Source organism: Sturnira hondurensis, unplaced genomic scaffold (genome assembly GCF_014824575.4).
Source record: "Sturnira hondurensis isolate 20B ecotype Veracruz unplaced genomic scaffold, ASM1482457v3 Scaffold0003801, whole genome shotgun sequence".
Lineage (NCBI taxonomy): Eukaryota > Metazoa > Chordata > Mammalia > Chiroptera > Phyllostomidae > Sturnira > Sturnira hondurensis.
In genome coordinates this window covers 889,928-913,097 of record NW_028076432.1, presented here as the reverse complement: position 1 = coordinate 913,097, position 23,170 = coordinate 889,928, and the positions used below count along the sequence as shown (strand labels likewise).

The 23,170-nt window shown below is 39.2% G+C and overlaps 1 protein-coding gene across 1 annotated transcript; it reads right to left on the bottom strand.

The window, feature by feature from the left end:
• On the bottom strand, positions 1 to 22,632 carry LOC118984770 (carboxymethylenebutenolidase homolog). The gene is given in 6 exon segments (XM_037042938.1): positions 1 to 325; positions 327 to 483; positions 763 to 1,017; positions 1,233 to 1,339; positions 11,750 to 11,816; positions 22,566 to 22,632. Coding segments are annotated over 6 exon segments (978 nt in total).
• Positions 22,633 to 23,170: the final 538 nt, after the last annotated feature.

Here is a 23,170-nt window from a genome sequence, read left to right as displayed (position 1 = left end):
TTACACAAAGTGGAAATCAAAGAATCTAAGTATTTCAAAACCAGTTTCTGAACAAAAGCTATCTGGAGAAAAGTTTACACTGGTCACTGCTAAAACATACTTGTTCAGCCATTTGAGTAAATTCCTTCTTGCCTCATCAATGTAGGGCTTGTCTTTAGGCAAACAACCTCTCTTTCGGTGCACAAACCCATGACTTTGCCCGGAAAATGTGTTAATTTGATATTCCCCTTTGCAATATTCTTTCAACTTCCTGGTAAGTGAAGGAACTTTCTCAAGAGAAATCACAGCATCATTTTCAGCGTGGGGTTCTTTAAGTACATGCATTTTCAGAATCCTTGAGGATGAATTCTGGATAGTTCATCGTCAGGTGATGAACAGCAACTCCTCCCCAACACAATCTCAGGATGCCAGTTTTCTGGGAGTGACACCATTGTTTCAGACACCTCAAGGCAGCAACTTCTTTATCAACTTTTGTGGCATTTCCTGTTTTTCTTTTTTCATTTTTATCCTCACCGAGGACATTTTTTCATTGCTTTCAGAGAGAGAGGAGGGTGCAAGTTGGAGGAGAAAGACAGACAGAGGGAGACAGACAGATGGAGAGACAAAGAAACATTCATGTGCAACAGAAACATCAATTGGTTACTTTCTTATATGAGCCCCTACTGGGAATCCAATGGGCACACCTAGGTACGTGTGCTCACCGGGAATTCAACAGTGACATTTTGTGACATGGCTCCAAGCAATTGAGCTACAGGCCAATGCTGGCATTTCTTGTTTTCAACAACTCCTGAAAGGTGGACTGGTCCCCAAAGGGTTGGCATGGCTCTTGCCCTACAAAGAAGTCTGAAGCGATGGTTGCTTATCCATTTCCTACAATCATGCCAGCCGTATATCTGTTACTGTGCAACTCACAGGGGAATTCATCCTGAATGATGATTATAGCTTTGCTGGTGCCAACTGGGAATCTGAGGACAAAAGCATGAGTGTGCTCCACTTGAACTTTATGCCCCATTCCTCATATTGTATCTTTTTAAAAAATATTTTATTTATTTATCTTTAGGGGGGAAGGGAAAGGGAGAGGAAGATAATATCAGTGTATGGTTGCCTCTCATGGGTCCCCTTCTGGGAACTGGCCTGCAACCCAGGCATGTGCCCTGACTGGGAATCGAACCGTGATCCTTTGGTTTGCAGGCCTACGCTCAATCTACTGAGCTACACCAGCCAGGGCCCCTCATACTGTATCTTATTTTGGCCAGTGCCACAGAGACAAGGTTGAGCTTCATTGGGTATTGGAGAAAAGGGGGGTTTACAGTCAGGAGACCCACTCTCTGGACTGATCCTACAAGACTATTCTTGTCCACTGCCTGGAGACTGTCTATAGTGCGGAAGAGATGACACCCTGAGGGGGCAGCAGCTCAGCCAGGCGGCGGGACACCATTAGGCGTGAACCTAGTAGTGAGAATAGCATTTTATAGATGACTATTAGGAGCATCTTGGCCATGAACCTCTATGCCAAGTGTCATATCTTGGGAGTTATTATCTCTTCTTTCAGTGTACAGGGAATGAATTGTTGAGAAGCTCCTCATTTTGGTGATAAAACCTGCTCTAAGCAATTAGGAAATGAATAGTTTATCTGTAGCTGATGTAAATTAATCCTTCCCTATCTCCTTTTTTTTTTTTTTACAGTTTTACATTTTACACTTAGGCCTATGATCCATTTTTGAGGGTTTTGTTTTGTTTTGTTTTTGTTTTTGTATAAAGCATTAAGATTAGGTTAAGTTTTTATTTTTTCCTTCCTTCCTTCCTTCCTCTTTTTTTGCACGTGGATGTCCAATTGTTATGCACCCTTTGTTGAAAAGAAATCCTTTCTCCATTGAATTGCTTTCACACCGTTGTCAAGTACCAACTAACTATATTTGTGTCTATGTCCTTTCTGATTCTTTATTTTGTTCTATTGATAATTGCATTTTTATTAATACCACCCTGTTTTGATCACTGTAGCTTTACAGTAAGTCTGAAAAATCAAGTACTGTGAGTTCTCCAACTTTGATTATCTTTGACTTTGAATTTTTTTTGGTTATTCTAGTTCTTTTACTTTTCCACATAAATTTAGAATCAGCTTGTTTATAAATGCAGGGGTGACTCTCATCTGTTTTATTTTATAAATAAAATAGAAAAAAGAGAATCAGCTTGTTTATGTCTTCTGGGAAGAAGACTAATTCTCTGGATTTTTGTTTGGGACTTTATTAAATTTACAGATCGATTAGAAGAGAATTGACATCTTAACAATATTCTGTCTTCCAATACACAAATACTGTATATCTCCCATCTTTTTAAGTATTTGATTTCTTCCATCAGTGTTTTGGAGATTTCAGTACACATTCATGCAGGTATTCTGTCAGATTTACACTCAGTCTTTGATTCTTTTTGGAGTTGTTGTAAATAGTACTTTAAAAACTTTCAGTTTTCACTTTTAAATTCATAGTATATAGAAACATTGTTGACTTATCCTATTGATATTGCATGCTGTGACCCTGCTAAACTCACTAGTTAGTGTCAGGAGCTTTTTGAACGTGCCTTGGAAATTCTACATAGAAAGTAATGTCATCTTGAATAAAGGTGGTTTTACTTCTTCCTTTCTAAACCAAAAGAGCACTTTTTGATTTTTAATCTCTTCATTGCTATGGCTAGAATCCCCAGGAATATCAAAAAAGAATGATGAAACAAGAAATCCTAGGCTTGTTCCTTATCTGAAAGGAAACTCATTCAGTTTTTCACCATTATGTATTGTATTATTTGTTGGTATTTTATTTTATTTTATTTTTTATTTTTTTATTTGTGCAATCAGAAAACATTACAGAAACTTTTATTATGAAGAATTTAAAAATTCAAACGTTTATATAATTTTGACATTTACAAAATCAGAGCAGAAATATAGATTGTATGGTCAGCATCCTATAATGAATCAATGCTTTGTAAACTGCTCTCGAGTACGTTGGCTTATCTCTCATTTGTATTTTAGTACCCAGGTCATTATTTCATTGGATAAAAAACTATCTCCACAGTCTTATAAATAGAATATAACTCTAACTTTAAAAATAAAAATTTTCTACATTTTATTTATTTATTTTTCTTATTTTAAAAAATATATTTTATTGATTATGCCATTACAGTTGTCCCATTCCCCCTTTCATTTCCCTCCACCTTGCACCACCCCCCACATTCTCCCCTTTAATTCATCTCCATGTGTCACTAGTTCTTCAGCTTCTACATTTCCCATACTATTCTTGCCCTCCCCCTATCTATTTTCTACCTACCTTTGCTATCTATCCATCTATGCTACTTAGTCTCTGTACCTTCTCCCGCCTTCTCCTCCTCCCACTCCCCTGTTGCTAGCCCTCCATGTGGTCTCCATTTCTATGGTTCTGCTCCTGATCTATCTGTCCTCTTAGTTTGCTTTTGTTTTAGATGTGGTTGTTAATAACTGTGAGTTTGCTGTCCTTTCTTCATATTTTTTAATCTTCTTTTTCTTAGATAAGTCCCTTTAACATTTCATATAGTAAGGGCTTGGTGATGATGAACTCCTTGAACTTGACCTTATCTGAGAAGCACTTTATCTGCCCTTCCATTCTAAATGAAAGCTTGGCTGAATAGAGCAATCTTGGATGTAGGTATTTGAATTTCATGACTTGGAATACTTCTTTCTAGACCCTTCTTGCCTGTAAAGTCTCTTTTGAGAAATCAGCTAACAGTCTGATGGGAACTCCTTTGTAGGTGACTGTCCCCTTATCTCTTGCTGCTTCTAGAATCCTCTCCTTCATTTAAATCTTAGCTAATGTAATTATGATGTGCCTTGGTGTGTTCCTTCTTGGGTCCAACTTCTTTGGGACTCTCTGAGCTTCCCGGACTTCCTGGAAGTCTATTTCCTTTGCCAGATTGGGGAAGTTCTCCTTTATTATTTGTTCAAATAATTTTCTACTTGTGGCTATTCCTCTTCCCCTCTGGTGTCCCTATAATCCAGATGTTGGAACGTTTAAAGATGTCTTGGAGGTTCCTAAGCCTCTCCTCATTTTTTTTGAATTCTCGTTTCTTCCTTCTTTTCTGTTTGGTCATTTTTTTCTTCCTTCTGGTCCACTTGATTGATTTGAGTCCCAGTTTCCTTCCCATCACTATTGGTTTCCTGTGCATTTGCCTTCATTTCAATTAGGTTAGCCTTCATTTGTTCCTCTAATTTATGACTAAAATCAACCAATTATGTGAGCATCCTGATCACCAGTATTTTGAACTGTGCATCTGAAAGTTTGGCTATCTCTTGGTCACTTAGAATTATTGGCTCTGGGGCTTTGAGCTGTTCTTGAGCCATAACGTTTTGGTCTGTTCACGCCTGTTACATAGTGAGGGGTGGAGCCTTAGGTGTTCACCAGGGTGGGACCACCCATTTGCTGAGTTGTGGTGCTGTATGTGGAGGTGGGGTCAGAGAGGGGCAATGGTGCTTGTTCCACTCTCTCTCAGATCTCTGTCCCCTCTGCCGCTTCCCACAAGCAAATTGGGCCCTTCTGGTGCCGGCTCCTGGGTGTGTGGGGTTGCGCACCCTCCAGGACCCTGTGGGTCTCTCCAACAAACTGTCCCAGCACCTCAACCCCAAAAGTCTTTCCAATTGGTGCTTTCAGGCTCTAATTTCTGTCACTGGGGCCCTAGCCTGCATGATCTGTCTCACTGCTCGCTCCTTTGCCTGGTTTATCTGCGCTCGAATGTGTGACCTTGGTCAGCCAGCCACCTTGCGCCCTCACTGGGTCCACCCATTGCCACCCCACACCTGGGATCCGCCAACTGCTGCCTGCGCTCCTGGGTCAGTCAGCTGAGGTTTCCTGCCCGACCCCACTCCACTGCTGACTCCGCCCCTCTTACCAGTCTGGCTTAATGGTTCGTTGTTGTCAGACTTCCTTACAGTTCAATCTTCTGTGTTTTGGCTGTGTTTTTGTTACTGAAACTTTGTTGTCTTTAAACTTGGTTGTGCAAGGAGGCACAGTGTTTACACCTATGCCTCCATCTTGGCCGGAAATCCTATTTGTTGGTATTTTATAAATTCCCTTTATTAGGTCAAAGTTTTCTTCTATTTCTACTTTTTTCCTGTTATATTTTTAATAGAATTTATTGGGGTGACACTGGTTCACAAAATCATACAAGTTTCAAGTGTACAACTCAACAAAACATCATCTGCACACTGCATTGTGGACCCATCACACTAGACAAAGTCTCATTCCATCCCCATTTTTCCCCTTTGCTGACCTCCTGCTACCCTCACCCCCTTTCCCTTTGACTCTCACCACACTGTTGTCTGCATCTATGTGGGTATATATATATATATATATATATATATGTTTTTTGCTTAATCCTTTCACCTTCTTTCATCCAATTCCCTAACCCTCCTTCCCTCTGACAACTGTCAGTCTGTTCCATGTATCCATGCCTCTGTTTCTATTTTGTTCATCTGTTTATTTTGTTCATTAAATTCCACGTGCAAGTAAGATCATATGGTATTTGCCTTTTACTGCCTGGCTTATTTCACTTAGCGTAACAGTCTCCAGTTACATCCATGCTGTCCCAAGAGGTAAGATTTCCTTATTTCCATTTTTTACAGCTGAGGGGTATTCCATTGTGTGAATGTACCACAGTTTTGTATCCACTCATCCACTGATGGGCATTTGGGCTATTGCCAGATCTTGGCTATTGTGAATAATGCTGTAATGAACATAAGTGAATATATTTTTTTGGATTTGTGTTTCAGGTTTCTTAGGGTATAGTCCCAGAAGTGGGATCACTGGGTCAAAAGGCAGTTTCATTTTTAATTTTTTAAAAGATTTTATTTATTTATCTTAGAGGGGAAGGGAAGGACAGAGAGAGAGAGAGAAAGAGAGAGAAATATCAATGTATGGTTGCCTCTCATGCGTCCCCTGCCAGGAACCGGGAACTGGCCTGCAGCCCAGGCATGTGCCCTGACTGGGAATCAAACCATGATCGTGTGGTTTGCAGGCCCGCGCTCAATCCACTGAGCTACACCAGCCAGGGCTCATTTTTAATTTTTAAAGGAAACTCCGTATTGTTTCCCACAAGTCTACATTCCCACCAACAGTGCATGAGGTTTCCCTTTTCTCCACATCCTCATTAGCACTTATTGTTTGTTGATTTATTGATAATAGCCGTTGTGACAGGCTTGAGGTAATATCTCATTGTGATTTTAATTTGCATCTCTTTGGTGATTAGTAACACTAAGGATTTTTTCCTATGTCTATTTTGAGTTTTGAGGAAGCCTTTACTGTATTTATTGATATGGTAATGTTCTTTCTTCTTCGGTGTGTTAATATGATACATTACATTTATTGTTGAATGTTGAAATGTTGAAAGAGCATTGCATTTTCAGGATAAACCACACTTGGTGGTTTGTATTGTATTTTTAGAACATTGCAGGATTCAATTTGCTAATGTTTTCTGGAAGGTCTGTGTGTCAAAATTCATGAGGAATATTGTTCTGCAGTTTTATTTTCTTCTATTTTGTTTGGTATGAAAGCAATTCTGGCTTACTAAAATTAGTTTGAATTGTTATCTCCAATTTTAATTTTCTGGTAAAGATTGTGTAGAATTGGTATTATTTATTCCCCAAAAGCTGGTAGAATTTGCCAGGGAACAATTTGAACTTGGAATTTGCTTTGTTGTAATGTTTTTAAATTTGATTCCTTCAATAGGTATATGACTATCAAGGTTATCTATTTCTTTTTGAGTGAGTTTTAGTAGATTGCCTATTTTATGAAATTGGCCCATTGAATCTAGGTTGTCCATTTTAGTTCATAGAGCTTGTTCATAGGGTTCCTTTATTATTCTCTCAAGGTCAATGGGGACAATAATGACAGCCCTCTTTATTATTTAAATAGTTTGTGTTTTCTATTTTTTATCTTTGTCAATTTGGCTAGTGGTTTATCAATTTTACTGATCTTTTCAAAGAACCATAGTTTGGTTCTATAAATGTCATCTATTAATTTTCTCTTCTCTATTTTATTGCTTTCTGCTTATATCTTCATTACTTCCTTTCTTCTGCTTGTTTTGGGTTTAGTTTGCTCTTCTTATTTCTTTAGGTAGAAATTTGACCTTTATTTTTCAACATAGGTGTTTAATACTCTAAGTTTTTCTCTAAGAACTGTTTTGGCTGCATCTTATAAGCTTTAATATGATTTATTTTCATTTTTATTTAGTCCAAAATATTTTCTAATCCAACCTCTATTTGCAGACTAATCTTCTAAGACTTCCCTCATGTACCTTGTAGTCTAGCTATACTTGCATAATTTTCTACTTTTGCTGTTCCCTTTACTAGGAAGAATGTTTTTCCTAGTTTAATCCATTAGTCTTTACCTCCTCAAATGCCATATTCTCCTTAAATATTTCCTTTATCACCATAATGGATAGTGATATCCCCTTTGAGCTCTTGAAGTACATTATATTGGGTTGGCCAAAGTGTCTGTGTGGTTTCTTCTGTAAAACAGAAGACATTTTTCATTTTCAACAATAACTTAATTGATTTGGATATTTTGAGTATGTTGGCTATCTCCTGTGAGATATAATGCCGATTATACTCAATTAATGCCTCAATTTTACTGCTCTCAACTTCAACTGGTGTACACAACTGTGGACCATTGCTCATTGAGAAATTTCTAGTACAAAACTTTGCAAATCACTTTGACATGTTGGATTAGTCACAATGTCATTTCCATACACTGCACAAACCTTTTTTGTGCTTCAGTTGTGTTTTTACCTATCTTGAAATAATAAAGCATAATATGCCAAATGTTGCCTCTTTTCTTCCATTTTCAATATTAAAATGATTACACAAAAATTCACCAATTTTGATGTTTTTTTAAATGCACACTGATGTGACAGCTGTCACAATACAATCTAACAAAATTGTTTTGAATGAAGTTAAAGACAACTAAGTGCTCTTAGAGTCATTTTGCCAAAACAAACAAACAAACTACTTAGGCAACCCAGTAGTATTGGCATATTAGAATGATTCCGAAGTGATGTAAAACAAAAACCTCTTATTCAGGAAAATGTGCTGAAATATCTCTCAGTGTTGTACAAGAGGACTTAACTGAAGTCACCTGGGACATTGCCTTGTTGTATCAGAAACCTTTCAGACTAAGACTCTTTTGTGAGATTACAGAGCTGAAAGGAATAAACATGATTCACATTTTTATGCAGGGGCACTTGTATTCCTTCCTCTGGAAAGCAAACCCTTCTTTTCATGCATCCTCAGGTTCTGCCTTGGAGTTTTTTCCCATACTGAGTTCTTCTTTTGGAAGCTGTGTCAGACTGGGTGGCTTGACAACTTCACTTCGGGTGTGATCCTTGTCTGGGGGCTCCTCACAGAACCAATATCAGGGTGAGGTGGTGTCCGGTGTGTGCTCAGTTAGAAATAGCTCTTGTCCGCAGCAAGATATTTAATTGTGACTACTGAGATAAGGTATCTATTTCAACAATGGGTGAATGGTGTTCTTTAAAATAAGACTTTGGAAGAATTGAGGTTGATTCTGAAGATATAAAATAAAACTATCAGTGATTTAAAGAGTTTTTGAACAGTAAATTTAGGCTTATAGTATCTTCACTTGCCAACTGCTTGCTCTTCATTAGAGGAGATAAAAACATGTTAGCCATGGATGTAGTAGTCCCAATTTTCTATCTGCTATGATTTTTACCCCAAGTTAAATGGATAAAGTATGTGTTCCAATAGGAATTTCAGAGTCCTAGTTACAGAAATCTTTAGACTTCACTGCATTTTCTGAAGCCCCTTTTCACATATACAGGAGTGACTAAAAGTAGGTTTATAGCCGTGGGTACATGAGACACAGAGATTGTTCTTATTTTACTTATTTATATATTATTGTATTGTTTATTATTATTGTTAACCTACCTTTGCCCATCCTTGTATAATGTGTTCTGTCAAACTCTGTTATAATTTTAAAATAGTTTTATTGAGATAATTGAGATATAATTGACATGCTTTAAATTACACATTTAAAGTGTAACTTTTGATTCAATTTAACATATGTATAAATTTATTAAGCCGTCACCACAAAACAAAACAATGAACATTTTCATCATTTCCAGAAGTTTTCTTATGCCTTTTTATAACTCTCTTTCTACCCTGTTAAGAACCCCCTTTCTCCTCCCTTGGCAATCACTGACCTGCTTTCTGACATTATAGATTAGTCTGTGTTTTCTAGAGTCTTACAAAAATAGAATATACACAGCATGTATTCTTTGTTATCTGCTTCTTTCATTTAGCATAACTTTTTTGAGATCCATATTCCTGCACATATAAATTGTTTTTCCTCTTATTGGATTTATGGATATACCTCCATTTGTTGATTCAATCACGTATTGATGAACATTTGGGTTGTTTTCAGTTTCTGGCTGTTGCAAACCTTTTGTAGACAATCTATATAAAATTTTTGTGTGGATAGATGCTTTCATATCTCTTGAGTATAAAGCTTGAAATGAAATTGTTAGATAGAATCCTAGGTGTATATTCACCTTTTTAAGTGATTGTCAGACTGTTTTCCAAAATGATTGTATAATTTTACATTTTATATGTTTTGCATTTGTGCATTTACATTTCAAAAACTACTTTACTCTACCTCATATGGAAATTATGACTCTTTTTATTTCAACTATCGCTTTTGAAGTGGGAGTTTCAGGTAAGACTCCAATACGTGTAAAGAACTAGGACATAACATAGACACTGTGAAAAGAGTAGCCGGTGTGAAAAGGCTTATTACTAACACAATGAGGCAGGCTCTCAAGCAGCTCTAAAAATAGCTTCAGAGAGCAGGGGAAGGGAGACTGGCTTGGCTTTCATTGTGATTAGGGGACGGGGCCTGGGAAAGTAACAACAGACTGGAGCAGGCTTACACAGTTTGAACTTCCTGCCAGAGCCAAAGGAGAGAGTTTTCTTATCAGCTTGCCCACATGCGGGACAGAAGGGGAAGTAAGAGTGGTGAGGTCTGAAAGCTGTCAGCAGTCAGACATCACAAAGGGAGTAAGACTCTTCATTACTTCTCACCCCTGATATTTTTATTATTATTTTTATTGTTGTTCTAGTATAGTTGTCTGCATCTTCCACCCACCACTCCTCCCACGCAAGCCATACCCACCTCCCTCCCCTGATTCCACCCGCCTTGGTTTTGTCCATGTGTCTTTATACTTGTTCCTAGAAACCTTCCCCACTTTTCTCCCATTATCCCTTCCCACCTCCTCTCTGGTTACTGTCTGTTTGTTCTTAATTTCAATGTCTCTGGTTATATTTTACTTGCTTGTTTGTTTTGTTGAGTAGGTTCCACTTAAAGGTGAGATCACATGGTATTTGTCTTTCACCATCTGGTTTATTTCACTTAGCATATTGCTCTCCAGTTTCATTCATGCTGTCACAAAGGAGAGGAGCTCCTTCTTTTCTCTCTGCTGCATAGTATTCCATTGTATAAATGTACCACAGTTTTTTGATCTATTCATTTACTTATGGGCACTTAGGTTGCTTCCAGTGCTTGGCTATTATAAATTGTGCTGCTATGAACATTGGGGTGCATAGGTTCTTATGGATTGGTATTTCATAGTTCTTAGTGTATAATCCCATCAGTGGAATTGCTGGGTCTAAAGGCAGTTTCATTTTCACCCCTGATATTTGACTGATGGCTGGAATGGACCATGTTTCATTTAACTGAATTAGAGCTTGTTTAGGTAAGTCATTATGGCGTTCTGTAAGTTCTGTTTACTGCAGCCAGCAAGAAAGGTGAAAGCTTTATTAAATACTTTTTACAAGCACCCAGCTTTATGTATTTGGAGAAGTAAAATGAGTGTCTTGCTCACTTAAAAGAAATTTGGAACTCTGCAGGGGTGTCTTAATGAGACCTTACACTGTGGCTTTAGTATGTGCAGACATATGTGAAATTTTAATTTATATTTTGAGTATCTATAAGGCAAGAGATTCCCAGAGTTCTTTACCCTAAATAAGGCAGACTTGGATAAGGAATTGTTGTTGCTGGACTAGATGAGCAGACCAATGACCTTGGCTCAAGCATTTGTAAAAATGTGCAAATGGTGCCGATTTTTGGTGCGAGCAACCAGTGTGTGAAGTTTGGCCAATTTTGCTCACCCTGGGGTTCCAGTCATGATTCAGGACATCCTAGTTAAAGCAGCAGCTCTCCAGTGAATATCCATTATGTGTGGCCATTCTGCCACCCACAAAATATCATACTAACATCTTTGCTCTTCATACAGTTGTTCCCAAACAGCTCCTCAGGTAGCCAAGGAGTCAGTGAGATAGTTTCTCCAGAACTGTGGCATCTAACAAGGGACTGATGTTAGGAGAGACCAGCCATGCCTGCAGGTGGGATAGGTACAACAGGAGTCCAGGTTTGAGTGTACCCTGTGTGTATTATTTCTGTTCTAGCACAGGAGGCTTGGTGAACTTGCTGAGCTTTCAGGATAGCAACTTGCTGAACTTGCTTTCATAACCCAAGGCATTATTAGCAGCAGGGTATGGAAAGTCAGAGTCAAGCCATGTTTCCAGGAGAACCTATTTCCAGGAGAACCTTTGTTTCCAGGACAACCCAGTATACAGTCAGCAATTTCCCCTCAAGTGGCATATAGTGTGTGGCTAAAGAGAGAACCTTTTTATACTAGTAGTCTGTGGGCAAGCTCTTACCATCGTGGATGGTCCATAGACTCCAAATCATTAGAGAAGGTTGCTGAAGCCTCTACAATAAAGGAGTCTGTGGGGGAACAGTAAGAAAAGTGCTTTTATATTGGAATTTGGACAGATTCTAGAGCTTTTTGTTGTAGGGAGCACCATTTAAGGTGGGTCAATTTGTGAGAAACAGTATAAGTGGGCTTAAGAAGATTTTAAGATGAGTAATAGGCAGCTTCAGAAACCATTAAGGTCTAAAAGATATTGAGCCTGTTTTAATGTTGCGGGTGCTTAGAGGGTCAATAGCTGGTTTTTGATGGCATCAAGGATAGCGTGGTCCTCAGCTTACCAGTGACTTTCAGGAATTTAAGATATGTGCTATGCTCTTGTACAATGTATGGGTCAGTGACCTATTTTTTCTCTGTGAGATCCTTTGTGAGAAATTATATTTCTTGAATGAATGTGTCAAGTGAATCTCCTTGGAGGAGGATGTCATTGGTATGCCACAATTATGGGGAATTGAGAGAAAGCAATTTTTCTGATGGTTAAAGTGAGGCATAGGAATTTGTTCTCTATTTTATGCTTAGTAACTGACCTGAGAGTACAGGGGGCACCTTGTCCAAATTTAGTGCTAGCCTTTGGTATAACTAATTTAAACTTCATTAGTGATTAAAGTCATTAAAGTTTGCCAATTGGTATATATCAGCCAATGTTAAAGGTGATTTAGTCCTCTGTTGTAGTCATGCAAAAGCCAATCAGCACCCTTTTATGTTTTTATTGTATAATTTTTTAAATTCTTACCTGAAGACATGCCTATTGATTTTAGAGAGAGGGAAAGGGAGGGAGAAAAACGGAGTGGAGAAGCATTGATGTGAGAGAGAAACATTGACTGGTTTCCTCCCTTATGCACACTGATCGGGGACCACACCCAAAAGCCAGGCCAGTACCTTGCCCGGAATTGAACCTGTGAACTTTTGGTTTATGAGACCATCCTCCAACCAACTAAGCCATGCTGGCCAATGCTTAGTGTCTACATTCTCTTAGCTCCATGAAGTATCATAGGTATTTTCTGTGTAACCTTGAGTATTAGGAATTTTTGGCAATATCATCAGATTTGGCAATTTTGGGCAATATCATGCATTTGTAGGGTCCTAGTGAATTATCTGATTTTAGGAGTGTGACAGACCATGCCTCCTGGTGATTACCCTTCTTCACATAGGTGACCAGCCATAAATAATCTGTAAACACTATAAATGAGTCTGCATATTCCACAGGTTAATAGGCTTTCCCTGAGGTTTTTATAGAATTAGGGCCAGTGCCTGGTTGAAACAAACGACAAATAGTCATGGGGTAAGAGTCATTCTCCCGAGTTTAGCACCAGCAGGAATTGGACACACAATTTAGTCTGAAACCCACAGCTAGGTCTGGTTCAAGATACATGACCAAGGGCTTCTTTATATAGGGCTCCAATCCCATATTTCTGTCCCCAAATGTTAGTTATCAAAATTTCCTATTCGAGTCAGTTAAATCTATGACAAAGTTTCAGTAAGGCTCAGCAAATAAAGCCAAAGCAGAAGAGCTAACATGCAAATTTGCCGGCAGGCTACTGGCACAGTTCAAAGAGCATGCTAGACAGCAGGCCAGGGAGACAGCTAGTTGCATGACCCCCCAAATTCTCTTTATGCCAATTTGCATCACCATAGGAAAATAAAAGCTAAATAGTAATACATGGTTATATTAAACCAAGGAGCACATAACGAGGATCTTTGCACTCCACTGGAGGAGAAATCATAATAAAGCTTGCATTTGGAAAGAATAATATGCAGCAGTGGGTGGATAGCTTGGAGGGAACATTAGAAGCAGGGAGATCCAAGCCTTCCATTAGCTCATGTGGAACACTTATAAAAATTAGAAAAAATGTACACTTTCTCAAGGTACTTTATTTATTGGAAAATATATATATTATTGATTATCTTATAATAGCCTTTTTACTTTGAAGTGAGAAAATTTTTATAAAACATATATACATCTATAGTACCCAAAAGGTAAATGGGGCCATCATCAAGAACCTCAAATGTGGTAATTGTGCAGGCCCCAAACAGTGCAAATGTGTATGGTGGCCTCAGGGAAACCAAAGAAGTAATTAATGGAATGGCTCAGATTGGAGATGACAGTCCTAGCAAGGTAACAGTAAAAGAGGCATGCATTATCTCTCTCTCTCTAGCCTGTTCAGAAAAAGTCAAGCCATTGATAACAAGAATAATTTGTGTGCCATCTGTGTAATCTGGCAGCTAAGGAGAATGCATTGGAATATGATGCATTAACAATGATGACTTCACTGTACTAGTCAGTGGGAGTGGTAGATGCTGATGAGTGAGCATGTGTACCGTGTGGCTGTTATATTCCAAATGACAAGTGCGTAGAACAACAGATCTTTATCAAATTTTGCATGAAGCTTAAACATTCCTCCATGGAAACTATTCAGATGACTTAAAGGCTGCAGCTATGGACCACTGGTGACTGGCATCTTCATCACAACATGGGTGCTCATACATCATGTCTTATGCAGAGTTTTTTTGTGTGAAAAATCAAATCACCCAGTGACTTAGCCCCCCTATAGCCCAGATTTGGTGCCCTGAAAGTTATATGTTTTCTGAAAGCTAAGATCACCTTTGAAAGGGAAGAGATTTCAGACCATCACCAAGATTCAGGAAAATACAATGGGGCATCTGATGGTGAGTGGGAGAACTGTGGGATTCTTAGGAATCTCCTCTTAAAGGGCGGACAATGAACTTAGGACTTATGCAGACTCACTCCCTTTGGGCTTCAGCACTGAGAAAGCAATTGGAAGGGCACCCATGACATATGGGGAAAAATTGAAGTGTCTGGCATCAGGGTGAGTGCCAAGGGACAGCTTCCTCCACACAAAACTCTAGAGGCCAGGCAGCAGCCCTGTCTCCTTTCTGAGCCCTCCCCCACACAGAGCCACAGAGAAGCAACACCATATCTGAGACTCCATCAATGTAGTTCACATGGGTTGCACCACCCTGGTGATTAGCTACGGCTCTTCCTCACCCAACTTACCAGTATGTGTTTCTACAATAGGCCATGCTACTAAGACAGGCAGTCAGAGCACCTCTACCTAATACATAGAAACAAACACAGGGAAGCTCCAAAAATGAGGAGACAAAGAAATATGGCTCAAATGAAAGAACAGGACAAAACTCCAGAAAAAGAACTAAACAAGTTGGAGATAAGCAATCTATCAGATGCAAAGATCAAAACACAGGTTATTAGGATGCTCAAGGACCTCATTGAGTATTTCAACAGTGTAAAATAGATCCAAGCAGAAATGAAAGTTACATTAAGTGAAATAAAGAAAAATTTACAGGGAACCAACAGTGGAGTGGATGAAGCCCAGAATCAAATCAATGATTTGTAACATAAAGAAGAAAAATACATTCAATTGGAAAAGCAAGGATAAAAAAGAATCCAAAAAACAAAGATAGGCTAAGGAGCTGCTGGGATAACTTCAGATGCACCAACATTTGAATCATAGGGGTGTTGGCAGGAGAAGAGAAAGAGTGAGAAATTGGAATTTATTTGAAAAAATAATGAAAAAACTTTTCTAATTTGGTGAAGAAAATAGACATACAAGTCCAGGAAGCACAGAGAGTCCCAAACAAGATGAACCTGAAGACAACCACACAAGACACATCATAATGAAAATGCTAAAGGTTAAAGATAAATAGAGTATTAAAAGCAGCAAGAGAAAAGCAGATAGTTACCTACAAAGGAGTTCCCGTGGGACTGTCATGTGATATCTGTAAAGACACTTTGCAGGGTAGAAGGGACTGGCAAGAAGTATTCAGAGTGATGAAAAGCAAGGACCTACAACCTAGATCACTCTATCCAGCAAAGCTGTTATTTAGAATGGAAGGGCAGATAAAATGCTTCCCAGACAAGAAAAAAAATCTAAAGGAGTTCATCACCACCAAGCCATTATTATATGAAATGTTAAAGGGAACTATATATAAGAAAGAAGATCAAAACTATGAACATTAAAATGGCAATAAATTTACAACTATCAATAACTGAATCTAAAAAACAAATTAAGCGAACAAGAAGAACAGAAACAGAATCATAGATGTGAAGATCATTTAGAGGGTTATCAGTTGGGAGAGGGAAGTGTGAGTAAAGGTGCAGGCATTAAGAAGCACAATTTGCTGGGTACAGAATAGATAGGGGATATTAAGAACAGTATAGGAAATGGAGCAGCCAAACCACTTATATGTACAACCCATGGACATGAACTAATGGGGGGACTGACAGAGGGAATGGGGGTACCCAGTGGATGGGGGCCAAGGAAGAAAACTGGGATAACTGTAACAGCATAATCAACAAAATGTATTATAAACAAACAAAGGGAAAAGATGGTTCCCTTTTTTATCTTTGGAAACTGGATGGATAATTATGTCATCCATTAAAATGTGTAGAATAAAAGGAAACAGGATGGTGGTTGGAAGGGTATATTAAGAAATAATGAGTTTAATCTCCAGGTCCATCCATGCTATTGCAGAGGGTAATAGTTCCTTCTTTCTTACAGCCACATAGTATTCCACTGTGTAAGTGTACCTCATTTTTTTATCCACGCCTTTGGCTGTTGAAGACAAATTCCATGTGATCTCAGTCATATGTGGATCCTAATGAACAAAATAAACTGATGAACAAAATAGGACCAGAGGCATGGATGCACGGAACAACAGACTGACAGATCTCAAAGGGAGGAAATGGGAACTGGAAGCGATTAGCCAAAGCATGTAGAGGCATGTATGCAAAGCCCCTGGACACAGACACCCATGTTGTGAAGGCTGTGGGAGGGTGGGGCGGAGGCTCCTGAATGGGGTTAAGGGGGCGAAAGAGAGGACATCTCTAACAGTGTCAACAATAAAAAAAATAGAGTTTAGCTTAGTTTTAGACATGCCAAATCTGTAGAGTTTGTGGACTTGTCTATAGGCAATTAGATATACTTACCCAGAGCTCAACGAAAAAAAAGTGCGTTGAGGCCATAGACTAGGTAGACACTAGCACATTGGCAGTTGTAAAAGACACGTGCATGTCTAATGCTTAATCACAGCTACACTGATGGCTGAAAGAGCCAAAAGTAAGCCTGGCTCCTGGCCCTTTCCCTCCCCCTTTTCCTTGACATCTTGTTAACCCAGAATTTTTGTATAACTCCATGGAGGGAAAAATCAAGTCTTTCATATGACTGATATTGGGTTGTCACTCACCTACCCTGATGTGTGGGGACTCAGAGACAGATTATATTCAATTTCAGTAAAATGAAGTACACGAATGTGCCTCTTCTTAAACCTGCTAATTTATACCCTACACATGGAGGCAACAGAGCTTTCTGGTTGAAGACACTGGCTCTGCGGGCCAGTGTTCCTTCAACATGAGGAAATGGCGTCCTAAAGTGGAGCATGAAAGCTACAGTGATAACCCAGGAGAATGGGAATGACGCAGGGTAAGGGTAGTCTGGACAGGGGCAGTAGGATTCACAGAAACTAGTATAAAGTTTATACTACTCATACTTTATAAACTAGTATAAAGTATGAGTAGGTGCATGAGCTCTGAGGGAAGACTGCCTGGGTGTCATACAAGCTCTGCCTCTCATTCTATTACAAGTTAATTAACTTCATTGTATCAACTTCCTCATCTGTACAATGGAATAATAATACAATGACTGCATAAGGGTATTTTATTATTCATAAGATTAAATGAATTGAGATCTCTCTCTCTACATATGTATACACACACACACACATCTAGCTCTGAGTTTAGTGTCTAGCACATCGGTTTTCAGTGACTGTGAGTGATGTGCACTTTGCATAAGGAATCTATGTTCTTGTTCTAGATGGCTGTCTTTAGTCTGTATAAAAATGTAATTATCAGCCCTGGCTGGGTAGCTGAGTTGGTTAGAGCATCATCCCAATACACCAAGGCTGAGGGTTTGATCCCTGGCCAGGCAAATACACCAATCAACCAATGAACGCAAAAATAGGTGGACCAAGAAATCAATAGGTCTCTCTCTCTCTCTCCCCTTCCCCTCACCTCTTTAAAATTAAAACATAAAAATTAAAAAAATAAAAATGTAGTAATCAAAATTGATTATTGGTGTTTATCCAGTTTATTCACACAAAGATTTGAGGGAGCACAGCCATAAGATCCATATTTAAATAAATTAGAGTAAAGGGACAGATAGGTTGAGTCATAAAACACCGAGAGAACACAGAAATGCAGGCTTCCATGTCCAACACTATAGCTGCATTGGCTGTGTATTCAATGGGGTATACTTTTGGGGCTACCTCTGTCCAAGATAGTCCCTGAGGTTATGCCATTCCTGATTTTCCACCCCGCCCCCTTGCATCTTGGTAACACAGTGATGCTTTACTCTCCCTGGAGAAAAATAATTTCCAAAAGTCCTTTTCTCCTGTCTTCCTAGTTTTGATTAAGTTTTCCACCATAGGTCTATTCTCACCACAGTCTTTATCACATCTTGGATGTCCCTTGTATTATTTGCCTCTCTGTCATTCCCTCTGATGCTTGGTCTCCTCCTATTTCAACATTGTCAGTCCATCCTTATCACACATGTCTTTTCCAAACATGTTCTAATTGTATTACCCACTTTCTCAAAACCCATTGAGTGGCTCTGTGCTGCATTTCAAATAAAGGGTAAATGCCTGATATTCAGGGGACCTGACCTGCACAATCTAATCTCATTCCTTATTTCCAGATTTATCTTTCCCCACTTCTCAACACATAGCTATGTTCTAATTGCTATCCACAGCGCTTTCTTCTTTCCTGGAACCCGCGTGCCCTCTTCATCTCCATATCCCCTTGAGACACAGGCTGCAGTGTCTTGCTTAAGGGAGAGAATTCAATTACAAACTGTTTTCTTAAATTTAATTCTTGTTCAAGTACAGTTTTCCATCCCCCACTCCCATCCCAGCCCACCCCCCTGCTCCCTACCTCCCTCCCGTTTCCACCCCCCTTAATTGTTCTCAATGTGTCCTTTATACTAGTTTCTGTGAATCCTTCTTTTCCCCTGAAATTCTCTCCCCTCTCCCCTCTGGTCCCTGTCAGCCTGTTCTGAATTTCAGTGTCTTTGGTCATATTTTGTGAAAGACAAATACCATATGATCTCACCTTTAACAGGCACTTAAACATCAAAACAAACAAGCAAGCAAAATATGGCCAATTACAAACAGGGTTAAAGGGTTTTGCTTCCCGTGAATTCAAAACCCGTGGAGTGCTGCCCTCTTTTGGTTACAATAACCCAGAGTCTAAATCACCAAATAGGGAATGAAGCTAAATGACTCATCTTTTCCTTTTGGTTAGAACCCTCATGGAAACAAACAAGGCAGGGTGAAATAATTCCATCCTCTTTTCTCGTTTTATCTAGCTTCAAAGATTGTTTGTTTAGGGAGATAGGAAGAAGATAAAATCTGTATAGAAGACTTGGAACTCTACGGATTCAAATCATATATTATGTGCACACTCAGAGCCAGGGTAAGACTGACAGTTCCTTCGCACACTTCCAGAGCTCCAAGGATCTTCAGGCCTCAGGGCAGAACTTTATGTAAGACCTAGGGAATGACTAAAGAACAAGTACTCCTTAAAAACCTGGTAAGATTGTGGACAGCTTCTGGTTAAAGGGACATTGAGGCAAGTGACAAAATTGTTTATTTCTCACTGATACCTGGTATTTGGTAAAGTAAGAAATAATGAGGCCTGCCCATGAAAGTGAAGTGACTTCGGTAGATGTTAGTGGGTTTCAAGTTTGTGAATCCACCCGAGCCAGCCTTGATGATCCAGCAGAATTGAGGGAGGAAGGATGACTTGGAACCCAGAAAGAGTGATAGTTACATTTTTTTAAAAGATTGACAAGAGGAGAGAGATACTCAGGAAAAAGATCCCAAGTGAATGAGGTCTCTTCGTCATATAAAAGTCTAGGGTTGTTAATTTTAGAGCTATATACCCATATCTTTGTTATGGATCACATTGAACCTCACTGGGTATAAATCTCAGGAGCCCTGGCTGGCGTGGCTCAGTGGATNCAGAATTGAGGGAGGAAGGATGACTTGGAACCCAGAAAGAGTGATAGTTACATTTTTTAAAAAGGTTGACAAGAGGAGAGAGATACCCAGGAAAAAGATCCCAAGTGAATGAGGTCTCTTCGTCATATAAAAGTCTAGGGTTGTTAATTTTAGAGCTATATACCCATATCTTTGTTATGGATCACATTGAACCTCACTGGGTATAAATCTCAGGAGCCCTGGCTGGCGTGGCTCAGTGGATTGAGCACTGGCCTATGAACCAAAAGGTTACCGTTTCAATTCCTGGTCAGGGCACATGCCTGGGTTGAGGGCCAGGTCCTCTATTGGGGGCATGTGAGAGGCGATTGGCTGAAGGTTCTCTTACACACTGATGTTTCTCTCCCTCTCTTTCTCCTTCTCCTCCTCTCTCCCCCTTTCTCTCTAAAAATAAATAAATAAAATTGAAAAATAATGATAAAAAAGACAATGAATAGCAGATAAGTAGGCACTATAAATCAGTATGCACAATTAAGGCACACCTGAGTTTTATCTCACATGTCAAGAAAAGCAAACTCCCCTGGATCTGAAAGAAAAAAGCATTCCAAAACTGAAACCTAGCGGGTGACAGGATGCCCCACACTTTTTGGAGGAGGACAGGTGGGCTGGTGTCTGAAGCAGTCTTGGCATCAGTTTGACTAGGAGCTAATTTAGCAGGAAGATCAGGTGTCAGTCATGACCAGATCTGTTCTCTATTATCTTAGGAAGGTCACCGGATTTCTGCCCCTGCATTTTTGAAACCCGATCGAGGGACCACAGACAACCAGGATGAGTTGGATCCCTGCCATGGGCTCTAAATTGGGCTGATGAGGCTGAGTCAGCGCCAGGAGCCGACACAGGATGCAGCTTGAAATATTCAGATGGGGAGAGGGTTGGACCTTCTTTTTTATTTTTGATAATGCCCTTTGAGCAGATTGGATTGTATGTGGACATCAAAGGGTAAATTAAATGAGATTTGTCCTGCATTTGGAGAGAGAAGATCTACAAAAGTCTGCAACTTTCGTGTGTGAAATTTTGGGTTCTTGGAGTACTTCACTACATAGGGACACTGCCATTCCTTTTCAGTGTGGTGGCTCTTCTCTTTAATATTATAAAGATAAAATTCATTCAAAGATCCATAAGAAAACATGGAAAACCCCTCTTGTGAGCAAGAATATGTACACATTCATAGGTATAATTTCTTTTAATTGTGTGTGAATTTGCCAGCAGTACTTCACTAGAACTAACCTTTGCTATATAAAGAAAACCATCTGGTGTATCCAAAGATTTTCAGTCTCTAGAGAATAGGATCATAAACAATGGATTCTCCAAAGACCTTTCAGTATTTTAGTTTGAGTAAAGCTTTCCCACAGCATTGCTTTAATTATTTTATCTGTTTAAATCTTCCAAGAATTGTATAATTTGGTCTTTCTAATCTAATGTCTTCATGTGAGTACGTAAGGAAAAATTCTACTTCACCTTTTCTTTTTCCATTTCCATGTTTTTTTTAAAAAAACAAATCAATTGAGGTAACACTGATTAATAACATTAAATAAATGTTGCCACTTTGTACAATGTGAAGAACAATGTGTCTTTTAAGATACTGTGATGAATGAGCCACAAATAGATACTCAGATGAATAGAGAATTTGGAAGGAGAAAGTATATTATTCCATTTTTCTGATGGGAAAATGAGACATAGAGCAATAAGTTCAAGGTCCCACGTCCCACAACTATTAACTGCTAAACATGATTCAAATTATGTGATTCCCAGTTGAATAATCTTTTTACTCAACACTATCTTCAACTTCATGTTTGTTTTCTTTGAAGAATAGATAGCGAGCATGCTTCTTAGTAAGACAAAGAGAATTCACTTTGACCCGTTGACCAAACAAGACCCAGCAGCTGGGAAATTGGTTAAGATTCATAAGAATAAAATTAGCTTTCTTCTGCTTTTCTTTTTTCTCTAGCCTTGCCTTCTCCCTTTAGCAAAACTTATTTAGTGTTAATTCAGTTCTTGGAAAAAACAAATTTCTAGGAAGCTTCTGAAAGTACAATATGTTTGTCTGGAAGACCAAAGGGATTGATTGCAAAAGTCAGGTCATTGAATGTTGGCCAGAGAGCATCTCCATCCACCAAGTTGTATCAGAATCACTTGGGGAGTGCAGAAAACAAAGCTAAGGCCTGTGTCACACCCAGAGGACAGCATTTTATTGGCCTGGGAGGTGGGGCTCTCCAAAATAACTCTATATGTCAGGCTGGATTGGAGAATCACTATTTGATGAACCTGGGTCACATTACTGTGTTTGGTCAAACTATAAGACGCACTCGGCCCACCCCCCCACCTTCCCACCTCCCCACCTCCCCACCCCCCACCCCACCTGATTATTCTGCCTGATTTGGGCAGAATAATAGTTGTTAATGCTGGTTGAGAAATATTTATGTTATTAAATATTTTACCACATTTTTTTTGCTTCAAAAAAGTTTCCCCTATTTTCCTCCTCTAAAACCTAGGTGTGTCTTATGGTCTGAAAAATATGGTATTTCACTAGGACCATAAGCCTATGGCTTCTCATCTTTCTTCTAGGGTGATCTTTTTGCTTTGAAGTAATTTTGAGTGAAGCTAAGAAATCAGATAGCAATGTGGGAGGAGACTTGGGGGGGGATAAAAAAAAACAGTGGAATGTAAAGGAGACTCACCAAAAACTGTTTCTACTTCTCTCTGAGGGTTGACTACACCTACAGGGTAGCGCGAGCTGTTGGACATAGGAGATGCAGGTTGACAGGGCCCCTTGCCTGTGGCTCCTACAGGAGTGAACCACGCAACTCTGGCGCCATTCTAATAGCAGGCTGAAATACTGTAGACCCTGCCTTTTAAATCTGCTGTTGTTTTTACGAGTGATCTTGGCACGAAATGGCATTCATAGCAACTACCTTAACTGAAATTATATTTGGATGTGACTCATTAGGCTGTTCCACGCAGGCACACGTACTTGCTGAGCTGTTCATTTGGGAACACGATGTATCCTGCATCTTAAATGACCCCCAACAAAGCCTTCCCTGTCCAGTAAAATACACACTTCAACTAGTATAATTTTGAAATATTTTAATCTTAGAACTAATAAAAAAGTTCAAAGAAGTGTAAAAGTAATGAAAGCTGATGTCTATTTTTTCTTCTGGATATCGAGGTATCACTGGCATCAAAATAATGTGTGCAGTTTGGGAAGAATCTAGTCATGAATTTCATTTTTTTTTTTGTCAAAACCGTGGGCAAAGTGAACCTTTGCAGCCCAACTTGAGAAATA